General features: G+C 39.2%; 1 protein-coding gene across 1 annotated transcript in view; it reads left to right on the top strand.

The window, feature by feature from the left end:
• Positions 1-15,588, top strand: part of LOC103661037 (zinc finger protein 780A-like) — a 23,616-nt gene extending 8,028 nt beyond the window's left edge. The window contains exon 6 of the mRNA XM_040633975.1: positions 11,425-15,588. Coding sequence (XP_040489909.1) covers positions 11,425-14,201 — 2,777 coding nt within the window. The 3' untranslated portion in view covers positions 14,202-15,588. The remainder of the gene's footprint in view (positions 1-11,424) is intronic.
• Positions 15,589-17,278: the final 1,690 nt, after the last annotated feature.

Raw genomic sequence — 17,278 nt, 5'->3', positions numbered from 1 at the left:
CTCCCCCAATAGTAGTTCATTTTACAGATTAATTAAGATTACAATAAAGGGACGACTGGGTGGCTCAGTTGGTGAAGCATCTGCCTTCGGCTCAGGTCATGATCTCAGGGTCCTGGGATCCAGCCCTGCGTTGGGCTCCCTGCTTGGTGGGGAGTCTGCTGCTCCCTACCTCCCACCCTGCTCGTGCTCTTGCTTGCTCTCTCTCTCTCAAATAAATAAATAAATAAATTTCTTTAATATTACAATAAAATTAGTATTGAACAATTATAATTAATGATTTAAATTTTAAAATTTAATTTCATAATTTAACTTAAAATAATTTTAAACAATTAATAATTTAATAAATTATTAATATCTCTTCTCTGGAATATCAGCTTTCTTCACTGTGAGTTTCAGGGCCATCTTTTATTTATTTATTTATTTATTTATTTTTAAGATTTTATTTATTTATTCGACAGAGATAGAGACAGCCAGCGAGAGAGGGAACACAAGCAGGGGGAGTGGGAGAGGAAAAAGCAGGCTCATAGTGGAGGAGCCTGATGTGGGGCTCGATCCCAGAACGCTGGGATCACGCCCTGAGCCGAAGGCAGACGCTTAACCGCTGTGCCACCCAGGCACCCCCAGGGCCATCTTTTAAATAGCTGAGTTCCTTCTTGTTCCCAAAGGAAATCGTTTGGAATTTGTCAGATTGAAAACGGGCGTGTCCATTTTTACAAATTTAGGGACGCCTGGGTGGATCAATTGGTTAAGCGTCTGACTCTTTTTTTTTTTTTTAAAGATTTTTATTTATTTATTTGACAGAGAGAGAGACAGCCAGCGAGAGAGGGAACACAAGCAGGGGGAGTGGGAGAGGGAGAAGCAGGCTCATAGCAGAGGAGCCTGATGTGGGACTCGATCCCAGAACGCCGGGATCACGCCCTGAGCTGAAGGCAGATGCTTAATGACTGCGCCACCCAGGTGCCCCTAAGCGTCTCCCTCTTGATTTCAGCCCAGGTCATGATCTCAGGGTCATGAGATCAAGCCCCGCGTCAGACTCCACACTGGGTGTGGAGGAGTGCTTGAGATTCTCTTTCTCCCTCTCCCCCTATCCCCTCTAAAAAAATATTACTACAAATTTAACCAGATCTCAACCAAAGTTTTTCAGTTTGTTTTGCTTTGTGGGGTTTTTTTTTTTGTATATTAAAAAATTTTTTTTCTACACCATGTATCATGTCATTTCTTTTTTCGTGTTTTTAAGCAGGAAGTTCCATTTCCAAGCCAGATGTGATTGCATTATTGGAGCAGGAGAAAGAGCCCTGGGTGGTTTTGAGGAGAGAAACAAGCAGATGGTACTCAGGTGAGTAGGGGAGAAGCTGGCAGAGAGGATCAGGAGGGGTCAGAGAGGGGTCATACCCCTGAGATGTGGTTTGGAAAAATGCCTTCAAAGACCCAAGGCCTGTTGGATAAAAATGCCTGAGATCTGAGAAGGAAATAAAGATCACACAGTGTGGACTTCCTAAGGAACTCCATCTTTCCCTAATCATCTCCAATTTTTGTTCTTTTATTTCTTCTCCTTTTAGTGGAGTGAGTGCCCTCTTTCCCAGTGTAACCTTTTTTTTTTTTTCTTCGAGATTTTATTTATTTATTAGAGAGAGCACGCTTGTGAGCAGAGGGAGAGGGAGAGCGAGAACCCCAAGTAGACTTCCATGCAGAGCGCATAGCCCACCACGGGGCTCGATCCCGCAGCCCCGAGAGAGACCATAACCTGAGCTGAAATCACGAGTCAGACGCTTAACTGACTGAGCCACCCAGGCACTCCCACCATAGAGTAATCTTTTAACATATATTTTTCATCCAGCTGCTTTCCAGTTCTGCTTTTGCATTTAAATTTCTATATGTGTTTCCAGTGTCAAAAAATATATTCATATATTCAGCAATATTTATCAAGAGTCCACTCCAAGCAAAGCACTGTGCTTGGCACTGTCCGTACAGGGAGATGAACATGACCGACAGGGTCACTGCTCTCATGGCCTTTACCTGCAGTTGGCAAGACATGGATCAATCAAGTCAGCAGAGTAAATCAGTACTGTCGGGAATCATGCTGTGCAGACAAGTGTACAGGAGCAATGCGGTGGAAGACAGGCTTGGGTGGTTAAGGAGTGTTTCTTGAAGTGGGTGTGCTTGCATAGAGTTGTGAAGAAAGTGTTCGGGCCACAAATCTGGGCAAGAGCATTCTAGTCTGAGCTGGTCGCACAGAGGCCCTGAGCAGGAAGTGGTCTGTGTGTGCCTGGGAGCAGTAAGAAGGTTGGAGCAGAAGAGGTGAAGGCATGGTGGAAAGGGAGGTCTGGGAGTTAGGCCAGGACCAGATCCTACAAGGTTCTGATTGTCATTGTGAAGAACGTAGAATGCTTTCCAAGAGCCACTTAGAGCCATGTTCTGATCTATGTTGAAAGTTTTCCTCATTTCTTCGTTTTTAAACAAAGTATGACAAGAATACAGAAAACCACGTAACACAAAGAATTGCTTGATTAAGCATCTTAAGGTGCCCACACTTGTAACCACCAGGTCATGAGTTAGGGTTTTGCCAGCTGTCCCAGAAGGCTGTCGTGTGTCTCTTTGTACTCACAGACCTTCCCCTCCCTGCAGAAAAGGTTTTCTCCAGAGCTTTATTGTCTGAGTGAACACCTCCAGTCTGATTTTGTTTTACCTATCTTTTTTTTTTTTTTTTTAAGATTTTATTGATTTATTTGACAGAGAGAGACACAGCCAGCGAGAGAGGGAACACAAGCAGGGGGAGTGGGAGAGGGAGAAGCAGGCTCCCAGCGGAGGAGCCTGACGTGGGGCTTGATCCCAGAACGCCGGGATCACGCCCTGAGCCGCAGGCAGACGCTTAATGACTGAGCCACCCAGGCGCCCCTTACCTATCATTTTAAAAAGTCTTTTAAGTCTCTTTTAGGTTAAAGGTTCCTCTTGATTTTTTTGTTAACAGGTTTTTCTTGATTAAATTAGATCATTTGTCCTATAGTTTCACACCATCTGGATTTTGCTGACGGCATCTTGCTGGAAATGGAGACACATGTTCCTCTGTCTCCTATTTCCTGTAAGGATAGTTGGGTCTCAGAGCTTAATCAAACTTTTGGGAAACTTTTTTTTTTTCCTAGGTGATGGTGATAATCTTCAGTCCATTGGTGTGTGATGTCTGGATTTCTCATTTTAGTGGTATCAGCAGCCAGTGACAGGCAGTTACTATGTCCTTTAATTCATTTGAAGTTGTAAATTGGTGGATATTCTAATTCTATCATTTATTCTTTATTAGCTGGAATGCACCTGTAAAAAGAAACTTCACCTTATTTACCACTTGGTTACTCAGTTATACAGATAATATAGAAAATTGAAGATAAATATTCTTTTCCTTTGTTTACTAATTTTCTAAGTAATTAGTTGATTTCTTACATCCTTTCAAAGGTGACCCATTTGGGGGGCACCTTGGTGGCTCAGTTGGGTAAGTGGCTGACTCTTCGTTTTGGCTCGGGTCATGATCTCAGGGTCCTGTTATCAAGCCCTGCGTTGGGCTCCCTGCTCAAGGGGGAGCCTGCTTCTCCCTCTGCACCTGCCCCCTGCTTGTTCTCGTTCTCTCTCTCTCTCTCTCTCTCAAATAAGTGAGTAAAATCTTTAAAAAACAAAAAAGAAAACTAGATTCACCAGTTGTGAACATTTGGCCGCCTTTGCTATATGTATTTATGGATCTAAATGTTTGAAACCTTTTTTGCTGAACCACGTGTAGGTCTAAGTCAGATGTTGTGACACATGTTAGCTAAACATTTCACTTTGCATCTTCTAAGAGTAGGAAAGGTCCTAATAACCTTTCATTATGCCTAATTAGCTTCATTAACTGAATTAACCGAAACAACATACGATTGTCACACCTAAGAAAAACCCCATATTTCAGGAGTATCATCTACAGTACAGCTCACAGTTAAATTTCTTTCATTTCTCTTTAAAATTTTTATTTTGGTTTTATTTATTTATTTATATATTTTGTGGGAGTGTGTTTTAGTTTAAGATCTAGTCAAAGCTCATGAATTGATTTATGGATAGGTTTCTTTTTAAAACATTTTTATTTATTTTTACTATTTTTTTTTTGGTTAGGTTTCTTTAGTCCCTTTTTATCTAAGGAGCTTGTTTGCCTTAAAATTTATTTTAATTTTATTTAATTTTATTTTTTTTATTTTTTTATTTTTTACTTTGACTTTTCTCTCTCTCTCCCTCTCTTTTTTGAGTCTAAGTCCAGGCTAGTTTATTTAAACCATGACATTCTGAATTTTTGTGATTTAAAAATTTTGCTCATGATTTGGTTCTGAAAGCTCTACAATAGATTCTAGTAGCATCGTGTGAAGAATCACATAACGTCATGTCTCTGTATAGATTACTGTGATTTTGACCAACAAAGTAGGGCTTTCCATTTCCAAAATATGAATAATCTCTGATATTGAGTTTTAGCATGATTTTATTATGGCCAGGCAATATATTGCTGTATCATTATATATCATGATATATATAATATATGATGTGATCATATATATATCATATACAATATTAATTATTTCACTCCTTTGATGTATGTTGAGAGTGCTTTATTTTATAGCCCAGCATATGGTCAGTTTTTATAAATGTTCCGTATGAATGAAAAAGGAACTTGTGGGGCGCCTGGGTGGCTCAGTTAAGCGTCTGCCTTTGGCTCAGGTCATGATCCCAGGATCTGGGGATCGAGCCCCATGTTGGGCTTTCTGCTTGGTGGGGAGCCTGCTTCTCCCTCTCCCCCTGACTCATACTCTCTCTCACGCTCTCTTTCTCAAATAAATAAAATAAAGTCCAGAGTATCTATAAATCGCATCTTCTTTACCCATTTATCTGTGGATGGACACTTGGGTTGCTTCCATGTTTTGGCTATTGTAAATAGCACTACGTACAGTAAACGTAGGGGAGCGCATATCTTTTCAAATTAGTGCTTTCATGTTCTTTGGGTAAATACCCAGTAGTGGAATTGCTGGATCCTATGGTAATTGTATTTTAATTTTTTGAGGAACCCATACTGTTTTCCACGGTAGCTGCACCAGTTTGGGCACAAGGGTCCCTTTCTCTTCACATCCTCACCAAATTTTGTTATTTCTTATGTTTTTTATTTTGGCCCTAATAACAGGTGTAAGATGATACCTCATTGTGGTTTTGATTTACATTACATTTTCCTGATAATGAGTGATGTTGAGCTCATCTTTTCATCTGTCTGTTGGCCCTCTGTATGTCTTCTTGGGAATAATGTCTATTCAGGTCCTCTGCACACTTTTTAATTGCACTATTTGTCTTTTTGGTGTTGAGTCATATAAGTTCTTTATGTATTTTGGATATTAGCCCCATGCCAGATATATCATTTGCAAATATGTTTCAAGGAATTTATTTCTTTTAGGTTTTCCATTTGCTGGCATATAATTTTTCATAGTATTCTTTTATAATCCTTTATACTTCTGTAGTGTTGGGTATTACGTCTCCTCCTTTATTTCTGATTTTTATTATTGGATCCCTGTCTCTTTTTTTCCTGGACGAGTCTGGCAAAAGTCTTACCAGTTTTGTTTCAAAGAACCAGCTCCTGGTTTAATTGATCTGTCCTATTGTTTTTTTAGTCTCCATTTCATTTATTTCTGTTTTAATCTTTATTATTTCCTTCTTTCTACTTGCTTTGGGTTTTGTTGGTTCTTCTTTTTCTAGCTCCTTTAGGTTTAAGGTTAGGTTGTTTATTTGAGATTTTTCTTATTTCTTGAGGTAGGCCTGTATTGCTATAATCTTGCCTCTTAGAACAGCTTTTGCTGCATCCCAAAGATTTTGGCCCGTTTTGTTTCATTTTCACTTCTCCCTGTGTATTTTTTATTTCCTCTTTGATTTCTGGGTTGACCCATTCATTGTTTAGTAGCATTTATTTAGCCTCTGTGTATTTATGTTCTTCCCAGATTTTTTCTTGCACTTGATTTCCAGTCTCATACCATTGCAGTCAGAAAAGATGCATGATATGATTTCAGTTTTTTTGTATTGAGACTTATTGTGTGGCCTAACATGTGATCTGTCTGTAGAGTGTTCCGTGTGCACTTGAAAAGAAAATGTATTCTGCTGTTTTTGGATGGAATGTTCCGAATATATCTGTTAGTTCCGTCTGGTCCAATGTGTCATTCAAAGCCACTGTTTCCTTGTTGATTTCCTGCCTGAATGATCTATCCATTGATATAAATAGGGTGTTAAAGTCCCCTACTATTATTGTATTACTGTCAGTTTCTCCTGTCTGTTAATAGTGGCTTTATGTATTTAGATGCTCCCATGTTGGGTGCATAAATATTTACAATTGTTATATCCTGTTGTTGAATTCTTCCCTTTATCATTATATAATGTCATTCTTTGTTTCTTGTTATAATCTTTATGTTAAAGTGTACTTTGTCCAATGTAAGTGTTGCTACCACAACTTTCTTTTCGCTTCTGTTTGCATGGTAGATGTTTTTCCATCCCTTCACTTTCAGTCTGCATGTGTCTTTATGCCTGATGTGAGTTTCTTGTAGGCAGCATATAGATGGGTCTTGCTTTTTTATCCATTCAGTCATTATAGTCTTCTGATGGGAGCATTTAGGCCATTTACATTTACAGTAATTATTGATAGATATGTACCTATTGCCATCTTGTTACTTGTTTTATGGTTGTTTTTGTAGTTCGTGTTCCTTTCTTCTCTTACTTCTTCCCTTGTGGTTTGATGGCTTTCTTTAGTGTTATGCTTGAATTTCTTTCTCTTTTTTTTTTTTTTTTTTTTTTTGTGTGTGTGTGTATCTATTACAGGTTTTTGATTTGTGGTTACTGTTAGGTTCATATATAACATCTTATATATCTAGCAGTTTATATTAAGGTCGTGGTTGCTAAGATTTGAATCCATTCTAAAAAACTAAATTTTTACTCCCCCATTCCACTTTATGTATATGATATCATACTTTACATCATTTTATTTTGTGAATCCCTTAGCTGATTTTTTATAGGTAAAATTGATTTTTACTTTTGTGCTTTAACCTCCATACTGGTTTTACAAGTGATTAATCTACTACTTTTATTATATGTTTGCAGTTTTCTGTCATAATTTTCTTACTCCTGATTATGGCCTTTTCTTTCCATTCAAAGAATTCCCTTTAACGTTTCCTATAAGGCTGGTTTAAGTGGTGATGAACTCCTTTAACCTCTGTTTGTATGAGAGACAATCTCTCCTATTCTGAATGATAACCTTGCTGGGTAGAGTACTCTTGGTTGCAAGTTTTCCTTCCAGTACTTTGAACGTATCATGCCGCTCCATTCTGGCCTGTCATGTTTCTGCTGAAAAATCAACAGAATAGCCCTATGGAGTGTCTCTTGTATGTAACTTTTCTTTCCTCTTGCTGTTTTTAAAATTCTCTACTATTACTTTTTGCCATTTTAATTACCATGTCTTGGTGTGGACCCTGTTGGGTTAATTTTATTGGGGGCTCTCTGTGCTTCCTGGAGCTAGATGTCTGTTTCCTTCTCCAGATAGGGAAGTTTTCAGCTATTTTTCCTTCTTCTTCTTCTTCTTTTTTTTTTTTTCTTTAAGATTTTATTTATTTATTTGACAGACAGAGAACACAAGTAGGCAGAGTGGCAGACAGAGGGAGAAGGAGAAGCAGGCTCCCCACTGAGCAGAGAGCCTGATGCAGGGCTTAAGTCCAGGACCCTGTTATCATGACCTGAGTCAGAGGAGATGCTTAACCAACTGAGCCACCCAGGCGTCCCTCAGCTATTATTTCTTCAAATAAATGTTCTGCCCCCTTTTCTCTCTCTTCTCCTTTTGGGATCCCTATAATTCAAACATTATTATACTTGATGTTACTGGGTTTTCTGAATCTATTCTCATTTTTTATTATTCTTTTTATTTTTGCTGTTCAACATGATTGCTTTTCATTACCCTACTTTCAAGGTCGCTGATCCATTCTTCTGCTTCCTCTAATCTGCTCTTGATTCCCTCTGTTGTATTTTTTATTTGTCGTTGAGTTCTTCATCTCTGATTGGTTCTTTTAAATATTTACTGTTTGTTTTCAAAGGTCTCACTAAGATCATCCACTCTTTTCTCAAGTCCAGTGAGTATCTTTATGACTATTACTTTGAATCCTTTATCAGGTACATTGCTTATCTCTGTTTCATTTAGCCCCTTTGCTGTGATTTTGTCCTGCACTTTCATCTGGGACATTTTCCTCTGTCTTCTCATTTTGTATAACTCTGTGTTTGTTTCTGTGTATTAGGAAAGCAGTTACAGGGGCGCCTGGGTGGCACAGTCATTAAGCGTCTGCCTTCGGCTCACGGCATGATCCCGGCGTTCTGGGATCGAGCCCCACATCAGGCTCCTCTGCTATGAGCCTGCTTCTTCCTCTCCCACTCCCCCTGCTTGTGTTCCCTCTCTCGCTGGCTGTCTCTCTCTCTGTCAAATAAATAAATAAAAATCTTTAAAAAAAAAAAAAAAGGAAAGCAGTTACAGCTCTTAATATTGAAAGTAGTGACCTGACGAAGGTCCTGTGGTGCCCTGGGGTGAAATGTCTGTTGTTCACCAGAACCAGACGCTTCTGGGGTGTCTCCTGTGTGGGTTGCCTGTGCTCTGCTGATGTGGCAGAGCCTCTTTTGCCTTCAGTCCATTGACTGCAATGGCTCACTTTGCCTGTTCTGGGCAAGGTTTGGTCTCTGTGCTGTTAAGGGATCTGTTGGGGGCCACTGGGGACTTGCATTTCGGTGGGGTCAGCAGTCAGACTAGATGCCTGCTCTCTGCTTGTCTGCTGGGGCTGTAGTTGCACCAACTTGTGAGTCACTCTCCCTGCCTTGTCCCCTGAGAGGAGGCTAGTCCCCTTGTTCACTGGTAGGCAGGGCTGGCAGTCAAACTGCCTGTTCTAGGCCATCTGCCAGGGCTGAAGTCGCACTGATCAGCAGGGACTCTCTGTACTGCTAGCTATAAGGTTTGGTTGCTGGAGCTGTGGGCACACTGGTGTATGTGATTATCCTTCCCCACTCCACAAAGCAAGAGTCCCTTTGGAGTGGCACTGGTCCCGACTGGGGCTGCTGGCAGGGTGTGTTGGGGCTGGAGCCCCTTCGGAGTGGGGTGGGTTGGATGGGGCAGATTCTCAGGAGAATGAAGGTGGGGCATGCAGTGCTGGCAAGGTAGGTGGTGTGTGTTTGCACTGGTTCCCTAATGCTTCCAGCTATCTAGGCAGTGGTTGGGAGTGGGCAGGGAATGGTTTCCACCAGGTCTTTTGTTCTTGGGGAAGTTTCCTGAAGATCCCTGTCCCTCCAGCACACATTTTGAGATTAGTAAATAAATATTCTTCACGTATACCCAAGGCGCTTTTCAAACTGCTGCTTTTATGCTGTATCTCAGCAAGTTGTTTGTTTTGCTGGCTCTTTAAGGATAGGGACTCAAGTTTCCTATCACCCTCTGGCTCTCCCAGAACTAAGTCTGCTGATTTTTAAAGCACTCAGAGTTAAGCTGCACTGAGTGTTAAAACTTGTGAAGCGAAGCCCCACTGGTTCCCAAAACCAAATGTAATGGGACTCATCTTCCCAGTGTGCATCCCCCATACTTGGGGTGCCTGGTGTGGAATCTGATCCTCTTGCTTCTTTGGGTTTGTGGTGTCCCTCCTGTTTGTGGTTATTCTTACTGGGGGTTTGGTTGCCAACTGCATCTCCACCCCTTCTGCCCTTTTTGATGTGGTCTCCTCTCTGCGATTACCTGTGGAAAGTCTGTTCTGCCATCCTTAGGTCATTCTCATACTTACACTGATGTGGCTGTTATCTTGGTGTGTCTGTGGGAGCCCAGGATCCTTCTGCCCCACCATCTTTGCAGAACTCTTTCTACATCCTCTATATTTTTGTTGCGACTTTCTGTTTTTCCATTTGTTTCAAGAGTATTTATGACTTCTTATTGGAACATTTGCATAATTATGGTTTTAAAGGCTTTGTTAGGTAATTCAAACATCTGTCATCTCAGTGTTGGCATCTGTTGATTTTCTTTAACATTGTGATACAGGTTCAAGCTTCAAGTTTCTACTTGTTTTCTGTGGTTTTTCCCATTATGACATATACATGACCAGTTGGGCTCTGATGTACATTTGTTCCCATTTGAAATAAGTAATATGAGAATGGTTCTGTTTATCAATTTTAATAGTTTTGAATCAATGGTTACTATGATAAGCCTTCCCCAGTGGCTCATTCTTGCATTATATACCTTTATTCTCAGCCTTACTTCTTTTATGAGTACTTTTCCGATTACTTAACACCTATTGTGTGCTATGGGCTTATTATTCAGTGGTGAATGCTGTCAGGATCGTGTCTGCTCCTTAGGCATATTTAGGAATAAGAAAATACACAGAATGAGAAATGAGCTAATGAATGAATGAACGTATAATTAAAACAGAATTGTGAAGGCAAGGAATGAGACTCTTTAATAGAGGATAAAGGAGAGGGATATAATTAGATGGGCCCAGCAGGTATAGCTGTTCTGAGGACAACATTTCTTTTGAAACTTAAAAATGAGAGTGTTGTCTCCTACGAGCAGCTCAGACCACAGCATTCTTGGGTGATGAAATAATCTGACCAAAGCATGAAGATATTGAAGAAAGGTTATATCATGTTTGAGGTGCTAAAAGAAGACAGTGTGGTAGAGATAGGGTCCAAAGGATGACAGTGGCTTCATAGGTGGTCTCGTTATCCATAGTAAGGGTTTTGGATTTTATTATAAGAGTAAAGACAAATCATTCAAAACAGTTTTAAGTATGGATCTTTGAACTTTGATCTGCATCAGAATTATCTGATAGAGATGTTAAAAATACAGCATCTTGGGGCGCCTGGGTGGCGCAGTCGTTAAGCGTCTGCCTTGGCTCAGGGCATGATCCCGGTGCTCTGGGATTGAGCCCCACATCAGGCTCCTCCACTGGGAGCCTGCTTCTTCCTCTCCCACTCCCCCTGCTTGTGTTCCCTCTCTCGCTGGCTGTCTCTCTCTGTCAAATAAATAAAAAAAATCTTTTTAAAAAAAATACAGCATCTTAGGACTTATTCCTAAAAATTCTGTTTCTGTGCACTGAGTTGCTTGAATATCAGTATTTATAAAAGCTTACCAAAGGATTTTGACTAACACCTAAATTTCACAAAGTTAATCTCTTCCCCTATTATGAGCATCACCATCTAACATAAATTTTCTTTATTTTTGGAGCTCTTCTTATCCTTTTTCAAATTATAAGTGTATTATATCTATTTCAGTATATATTCAATTTTTTTCTATATGTATATATATTTTTAGAGTTATATATTCTTTAATGGATTTTGTATTGTGTGTACAGGAAGATTAAATGTGTTTGCTTTCTCCTTTTCTTTCAGATTTGGAGTCAAGTTATGGAGCTGAGAAATTATCTCCAGAAAATTATATTCATGAAATAAATTTGCCTAAACAGAGTATAAAGCAAATAAGTAAAACTCTTGGCCTCGAGGCCTCCAATTTTAGAAATGACTCAAAATGCAGAAATAGATTTAGGGGACAACAGGGACATCAAGAGGGGTATATTGGGCAAAAGATAATAAGCTATGAAAAAATGCATACTTCTAGTCATCGTACTTCTCTTATTTACACTACAGATAAGCCATATGAATGTAAGGAATGTGGGAAGTACTTTAGTCGTGGTTCAAATCTTATTCAGCATCAGAGTATTCATACTGGAGAGAAGCCCTATGAATGTAAGGACTGTGGGAAGGCCTTTAGACTTCTTGTTCAACTTACTCGACATCAGAAACTTCATACTGGTGAGAAACCCTTTAAATGTAAGGAATGCGGGAAAGCTTTTAGTCTTCCCACCCAGCTTAATCGCCATGAGAATATTCATACAGGTGAGAGACCATTTGAGTGTAAGGAATGTGGGAAGTCCTTTAATCGTAGCTCAAACCTTGTTCAACATCAGAGTATCCATACGGGTGCAAAACCATATGGATGTAAAGAGTGTGGGAAAGGTTTTAATCGTGGTTCAAATCTTGTTCAACATCAGAAAATTCATTCTAGTGAGAAACCCTTTGAATGTAAGGAATGTGGGAAGGCCTTCAAATATCATTACCAACTTATTGAACATTGTCGAATTCATACTGGTGAGAAACCTTTTGAATGTAAAGAATGTGGGAAGGCCTTTAGTCTTCTGATAGAGCTTGCACGACATCAGAACATTCATACTGGAGAGAAACCATTTAAATGTAAGGAATGTGGCAAGGCCTTCAGTCGTGGCTCGAATCTTGTTCAACATCAGAGTATTCATACTGGTGAGAAGCCATATGGGTGTAAGGAATGTGGAAAGGCTTTTAGACTTCACCTACAACTTGCTCGACATCAGAAAACTCATACTGGTGAGAAACCCTTTGAATGTAAGGAATGTGGCACAGCCTTCCAATATCAGTACCAACTTTTTGAGCATCAGCGAATTCATACAGGTGTGAAACCCTATGAATGTAAGGAATGTGGGAAATTGTTTCGTCGTGGTTCAAACCTTATTCAGCATCGGAGTGTTCATACTGGAAAGAAACCTTTTGAATGTAAGGAATGTGGAAAGGCCTTTAGACTCCATATACAACTTACTCGACATCAGAAATTTCATACTGGTGAGAAGCCCTTTGAATGTAAGAAATGTGGAAAAGCCTTTAGTCTTCTCACTCAGCTTAATCGCCATGAGAATATTCATACAGGTGAGAAGCCATTTGGATGTAACGAATGTGGGAAGTCCTTTAATCGTGTCTCAAACCTTATTCAACATCAGAGTATTCATGCTGGCATGAAACCATATGAATGTAAAGAGTGTGGTAAAGGCTTTAATCGTGGTTCAAATCTTATTCAGCATCAGAAAATTCATTCTAGTGAGAAACCCTTTGAATGTAAGGAATGCGGGAAGGCCTTTAGGTATCATTACCGACTTACCGAACATCATAGAATGCATACTGGGGAGAAACCCTTTGAATGTAAAGAATGTGGGAAGGCCTTTACTCTTCTGACACAGCTTACTCGACATCAGAACATTCATACTGGTGAGAAACCATTTAAATGTAAGGAATGTGGCAAGGCCTTCAATCGTGGCTCAAATCTCGTTCAACATCAGAGTATTCACACTGGTGAGAAACCCTATGGATGTAAAGAATGTGGAAAGGCTTTTAGACTTCACCTACAGCTTACTCGACATCAGAAAACCCATACCGGTGAGAAACACTTTGAATGTAAGGAATGTGGGACAGCCTTCAGACATCAGGACCAACTTATTGAGCATCAGCGAATTCATACAGGTGTGAAACCCTATGAATGTAAGGAATGTGGAAAGAGCTTTAGCTGTGGTACAGACCTCAGAGTACATCAGAGAATTCACACTGGTGAGAAACCCTTTGAATGTAAGGAATGTGGGAAGGCCTTTCGACATCATTACCAATTTCTTGGACATTACAGAATTCATACTGGTGAGAACCCCTATGAATGTAAGGAATGTGGGAAATGCTTTACTTGTGGTAGCGAACTCAGAGTACATCAGAGGATTCATACTGGTGAGAAACCATATCAATGTAAGGAGTGTGGGAAGGCCTTTAGTCGTAGCTCAAACCTTATTCAACATGTTAAAATTCATACTGGTGAGAAGCCCTATGAATGTAAGGAATGTGGGAAAACTTTTAGACTTAGTTCAGTCTTTACTGCCCATCAGAGAATTCATACAGGGATGAAACCCTATGAATGTAAAGAATGTGGAAAGACCTTTAGTTGTAGCTCAAACCTTATTCAACATGAGAGGATTCATACTGGTGAGAAACCTTATGAATGTAAGGAATGTGGGAAGGCTTTTAGACTTAGGTCAGTTTTTATTGCCCATCAAAGAATTCATACAGGTCTGAAGCCCTATGAATGTAAAGAATGTGGGAAAGCCTTTACTGTGAATGGTCAGCTTACTCGACATCAGAAAACTCATAATCGTCAGAAGTCCTATGAATATAACAAATGTGGGAAAACCTTCACTGGATATGAACAACTTACTCAACATCAGAGAGTTCATAGTGGCAAGAAATCCTATGAATATAAAAAAATGTGGGAAGACTTTTCATCATGGACTGAGATTTGCTCAACAGCACAGTATTCCTACTGGTGAGAAACTTTGGGTCTGAGTAATATGGAAAGAATTATAGTTAAAGCAAACACCTTAGTGTTGAGAGGACGTTTTGGTGAGAAAGTCTTTGAATGTAAAGAAATGTCGGGTAGCCTTCATGTTCACAATTTACTAATCGTGAAGGATATTTTCCTAGGTATATTAATTTCATACACTTAGAAAAGCCTTCAAATTCAAACTGGAGGAAAACTGTTGTTGGAACAAATGTAAGCTAACAACGACCTGAGGCAGGTGCTTTGTCACCATTGCCATTTCACAACCTGTGTGACATTAGGTGCCTATCCACTTTGCATCATTTGTAAATGGCAACAATAGTGAGTACATACTAGTGCAATATGGGAATAAATGTGTTATAGTACACACAAAATTCTTACAAGAGTATTTGGCACATGCTTGTGCTCATAAAGAATAGCTTTTATGTTTCATTAGCATTGTTGATGACAGGAAAACTGTATTATTGTGAATAATTTAGAAAAATCTCACCCATTCCTTCATTATTAAATTTTAAATAAGTTGTATAAAATTTCGTGGAAAGTAAAGACTATGAGAGGATTTTCATTAAGAGTTCATTCCTTAAGTTACATCAAAAAGTTAATTTTGGGAAGAAATCCTATGGATTTAGGGAGTGAGGACATGTTGAAAAACCAGCTGTTGAAGAATCAGGGAGAGGTTTTTAAGTGATTTGTCTATAAACATGTCAACAGGCAGAAAATGTATAATTTATTTCTCTGTCCAGAAGTGAAGATAAATATTGGTGAAAGAAAAATAAAAGCTATCCATTTATAAATTTTTCAACTTTATCATGAAAATTGCACATATGAAAAAGTTGGAAGAATAAACATGAGTATACCCCTACGTAGATTCAAAGTTGTTAACAATTTGACATTTATTTTTCTGTATATTTTTTGTTGCACCATTGAGAATATGTTTTAGACATCATGATACTTTCCCCTTTATTACATCAGTATGTATCTCTCAAACATAAAGAAAATCTCATATAGCCATAGTACCATAATTACCCTTAAGGAAATTCTCTGTAATTCCACAATATCTATCTTATTTTCTTTATTGACCTCTAAGATGCCATTTACTGGGGTTCATCTTCTAAGTATAATGCATTCCAGATTCCATACTGTATTTGGTTGTTAGAGCTCTTTATTCTTTTTTAGTTTACAACAGTGACTCAAATTTTCTTGGATATCAGAATCATCTGTGGATCTTAGTAAAAATACAAATGTCCAGGACCACTGGACCTCTGTGTTTTTTCTTAGCTCTCCGGGGGATTTTGGTATGCACTATGGAGAGCCACAGATCTAGAACATTTCTCCTTTTTCAAAAATTCTTTTTTTTTTTTAAGATTTTATTTATTTATTTGACAGAGAGAGAGACAGCCAGCAAGAGAGGGAACACAAGCAGAGGATGAAGCAGGCTCTCAGCAGAGGAGCCTGATGTGGGGCTCAATCCCAGAGCGCTGGGATCACGCCCTGAGCCGAAGGCAGACGCTTAACAACTGAGCCACCGAGGCACCCAATCCTTTTTCAAAAATTCTTAAATAATGTTGACTTTTTGAGAAGTCCAGAAAAATTGTCTGCCATTTGTTTAGATTTTTTGTTTCTGTAGTGTCATTTAGCTGCCTTGTTTGTATTTTCTGTACAAAGGAGATTGGGGGAGGTGGCACCTGGGTAGCTCAGTCGGTTAATCATCTGCCTTTGGCTCAGGTCATGATCTCAGGGTCCTGGGAACGAGCCCCACATCAGGCTCCTTGATCAGCAGGGAGCCTGCTTCTCCCTCTCCCTCTGCCTGCTGCTCCCCCTGCTGTGCTCTCTCTGTGTCAAATAAATAAATAAAATCTTAAAACACACACACACACACACACACACAAAGGAAATTGGGTCTAGAGGCTTCATTGGGTTCAGATCACATGTTTTAAGGGGAGAATACTTTGTAGGTTATGTATGTATATCATATTACAACAGGTTAGAAAGCATTTAAGGACAGGTCATTGCTTTGTTAGTAAAACTAAGTTTGATCATTTGGATAAGGTGATACCAGATCTCCATTGTAAAGCTCTGTAGAGAGACTGTCACCTCTTTGAAAATTTATAATCATGTATTTAAATCTTGAATCAAAAAGAAAATTAAAAAATAGACTATTCAGGAATGAATTGCGTTAAAATGCAAACATGATTGAACTTGTGTAATGTGGCTGAAGCTAAACTCTGTACAAAATAATTATCCATCAGTGGATACAAGAAACCAAAATTGTTTTGACCAGAACCTTCTTTTGTTGTTCAGCATTTTGTCCCCAGCACCTTTATTGTGTCTGGCATGGGAGAAATTGATAAACCGTAGGGGGGAAAATTGAGCCTTCTGGTCAAGAAGCTTTAAAGCCAAACAGAATAAACCTTAAGCTAATATAAGGGATCAGGACAGTAAGAACGAGGATTAATTTGTAATTTCTTTGATGCTGAGTGATGTTGAGCATTTTTTCATGTGTCTGTTGGCCATTTGTATGTCTTCTTTGGAGAATTGTCTGTTCATGTCTTCTGCCCATTTCTTGACTGGATTTTTTGCTTTTTGGGTGTTGAGTTTGACTTCTTTTTTGTTTATTGTTAATATTTTATTTATTTATTTATTTATTTATTTATTTATTTATTTATTTATTTGACAGAGAGATTGAGTGCCAAGCACAAGCAGGGGGAGAGGCAGAGGGAGAAGCAGGCTGCCCACTGAGCAGGGAGCCCAATGCTGGGCTCAATCCCAGGACCCTGGGATCATGACTGAGCTGAAGGCAGGTGCTTAACCAGCTGAACCACCCAGGGACCCCTGAGTTTGATAACTTCTTTATAGATTTTGGATACTAGCCTTTTATCTGATTTTTTATCTGATTTTTTATGGCTGAATAATATTGCATGTAATATATAATATTCCATATAAATATTCCAGTATAAAATACACACCACATTTTCCTTATCCTTTCATCTGTTGATGGATGTGTCAATTACTTCCATTTCTTGGCTGTTGTAAATAATGGTGCAATGCACATGAGGGTGCTGATGC

This window comes from Ursus maritimus, unplaced genomic scaffold (assembly GCF_017311325.1).
Source record: "Ursus maritimus isolate PB19 unplaced genomic scaffold, ASM1731132v1 scaffold_19, whole genome shotgun sequence".
NCBI classification, from domain to species: domain Eukaryota; kingdom Metazoa; phylum Chordata; class Mammalia; order Carnivora; family Ursidae; genus Ursus; species Ursus maritimus.
Note: the sequence above shows the minus strand (reverse complement) of the source record. Positions and strands in the feature narration are given on the sequence as shown.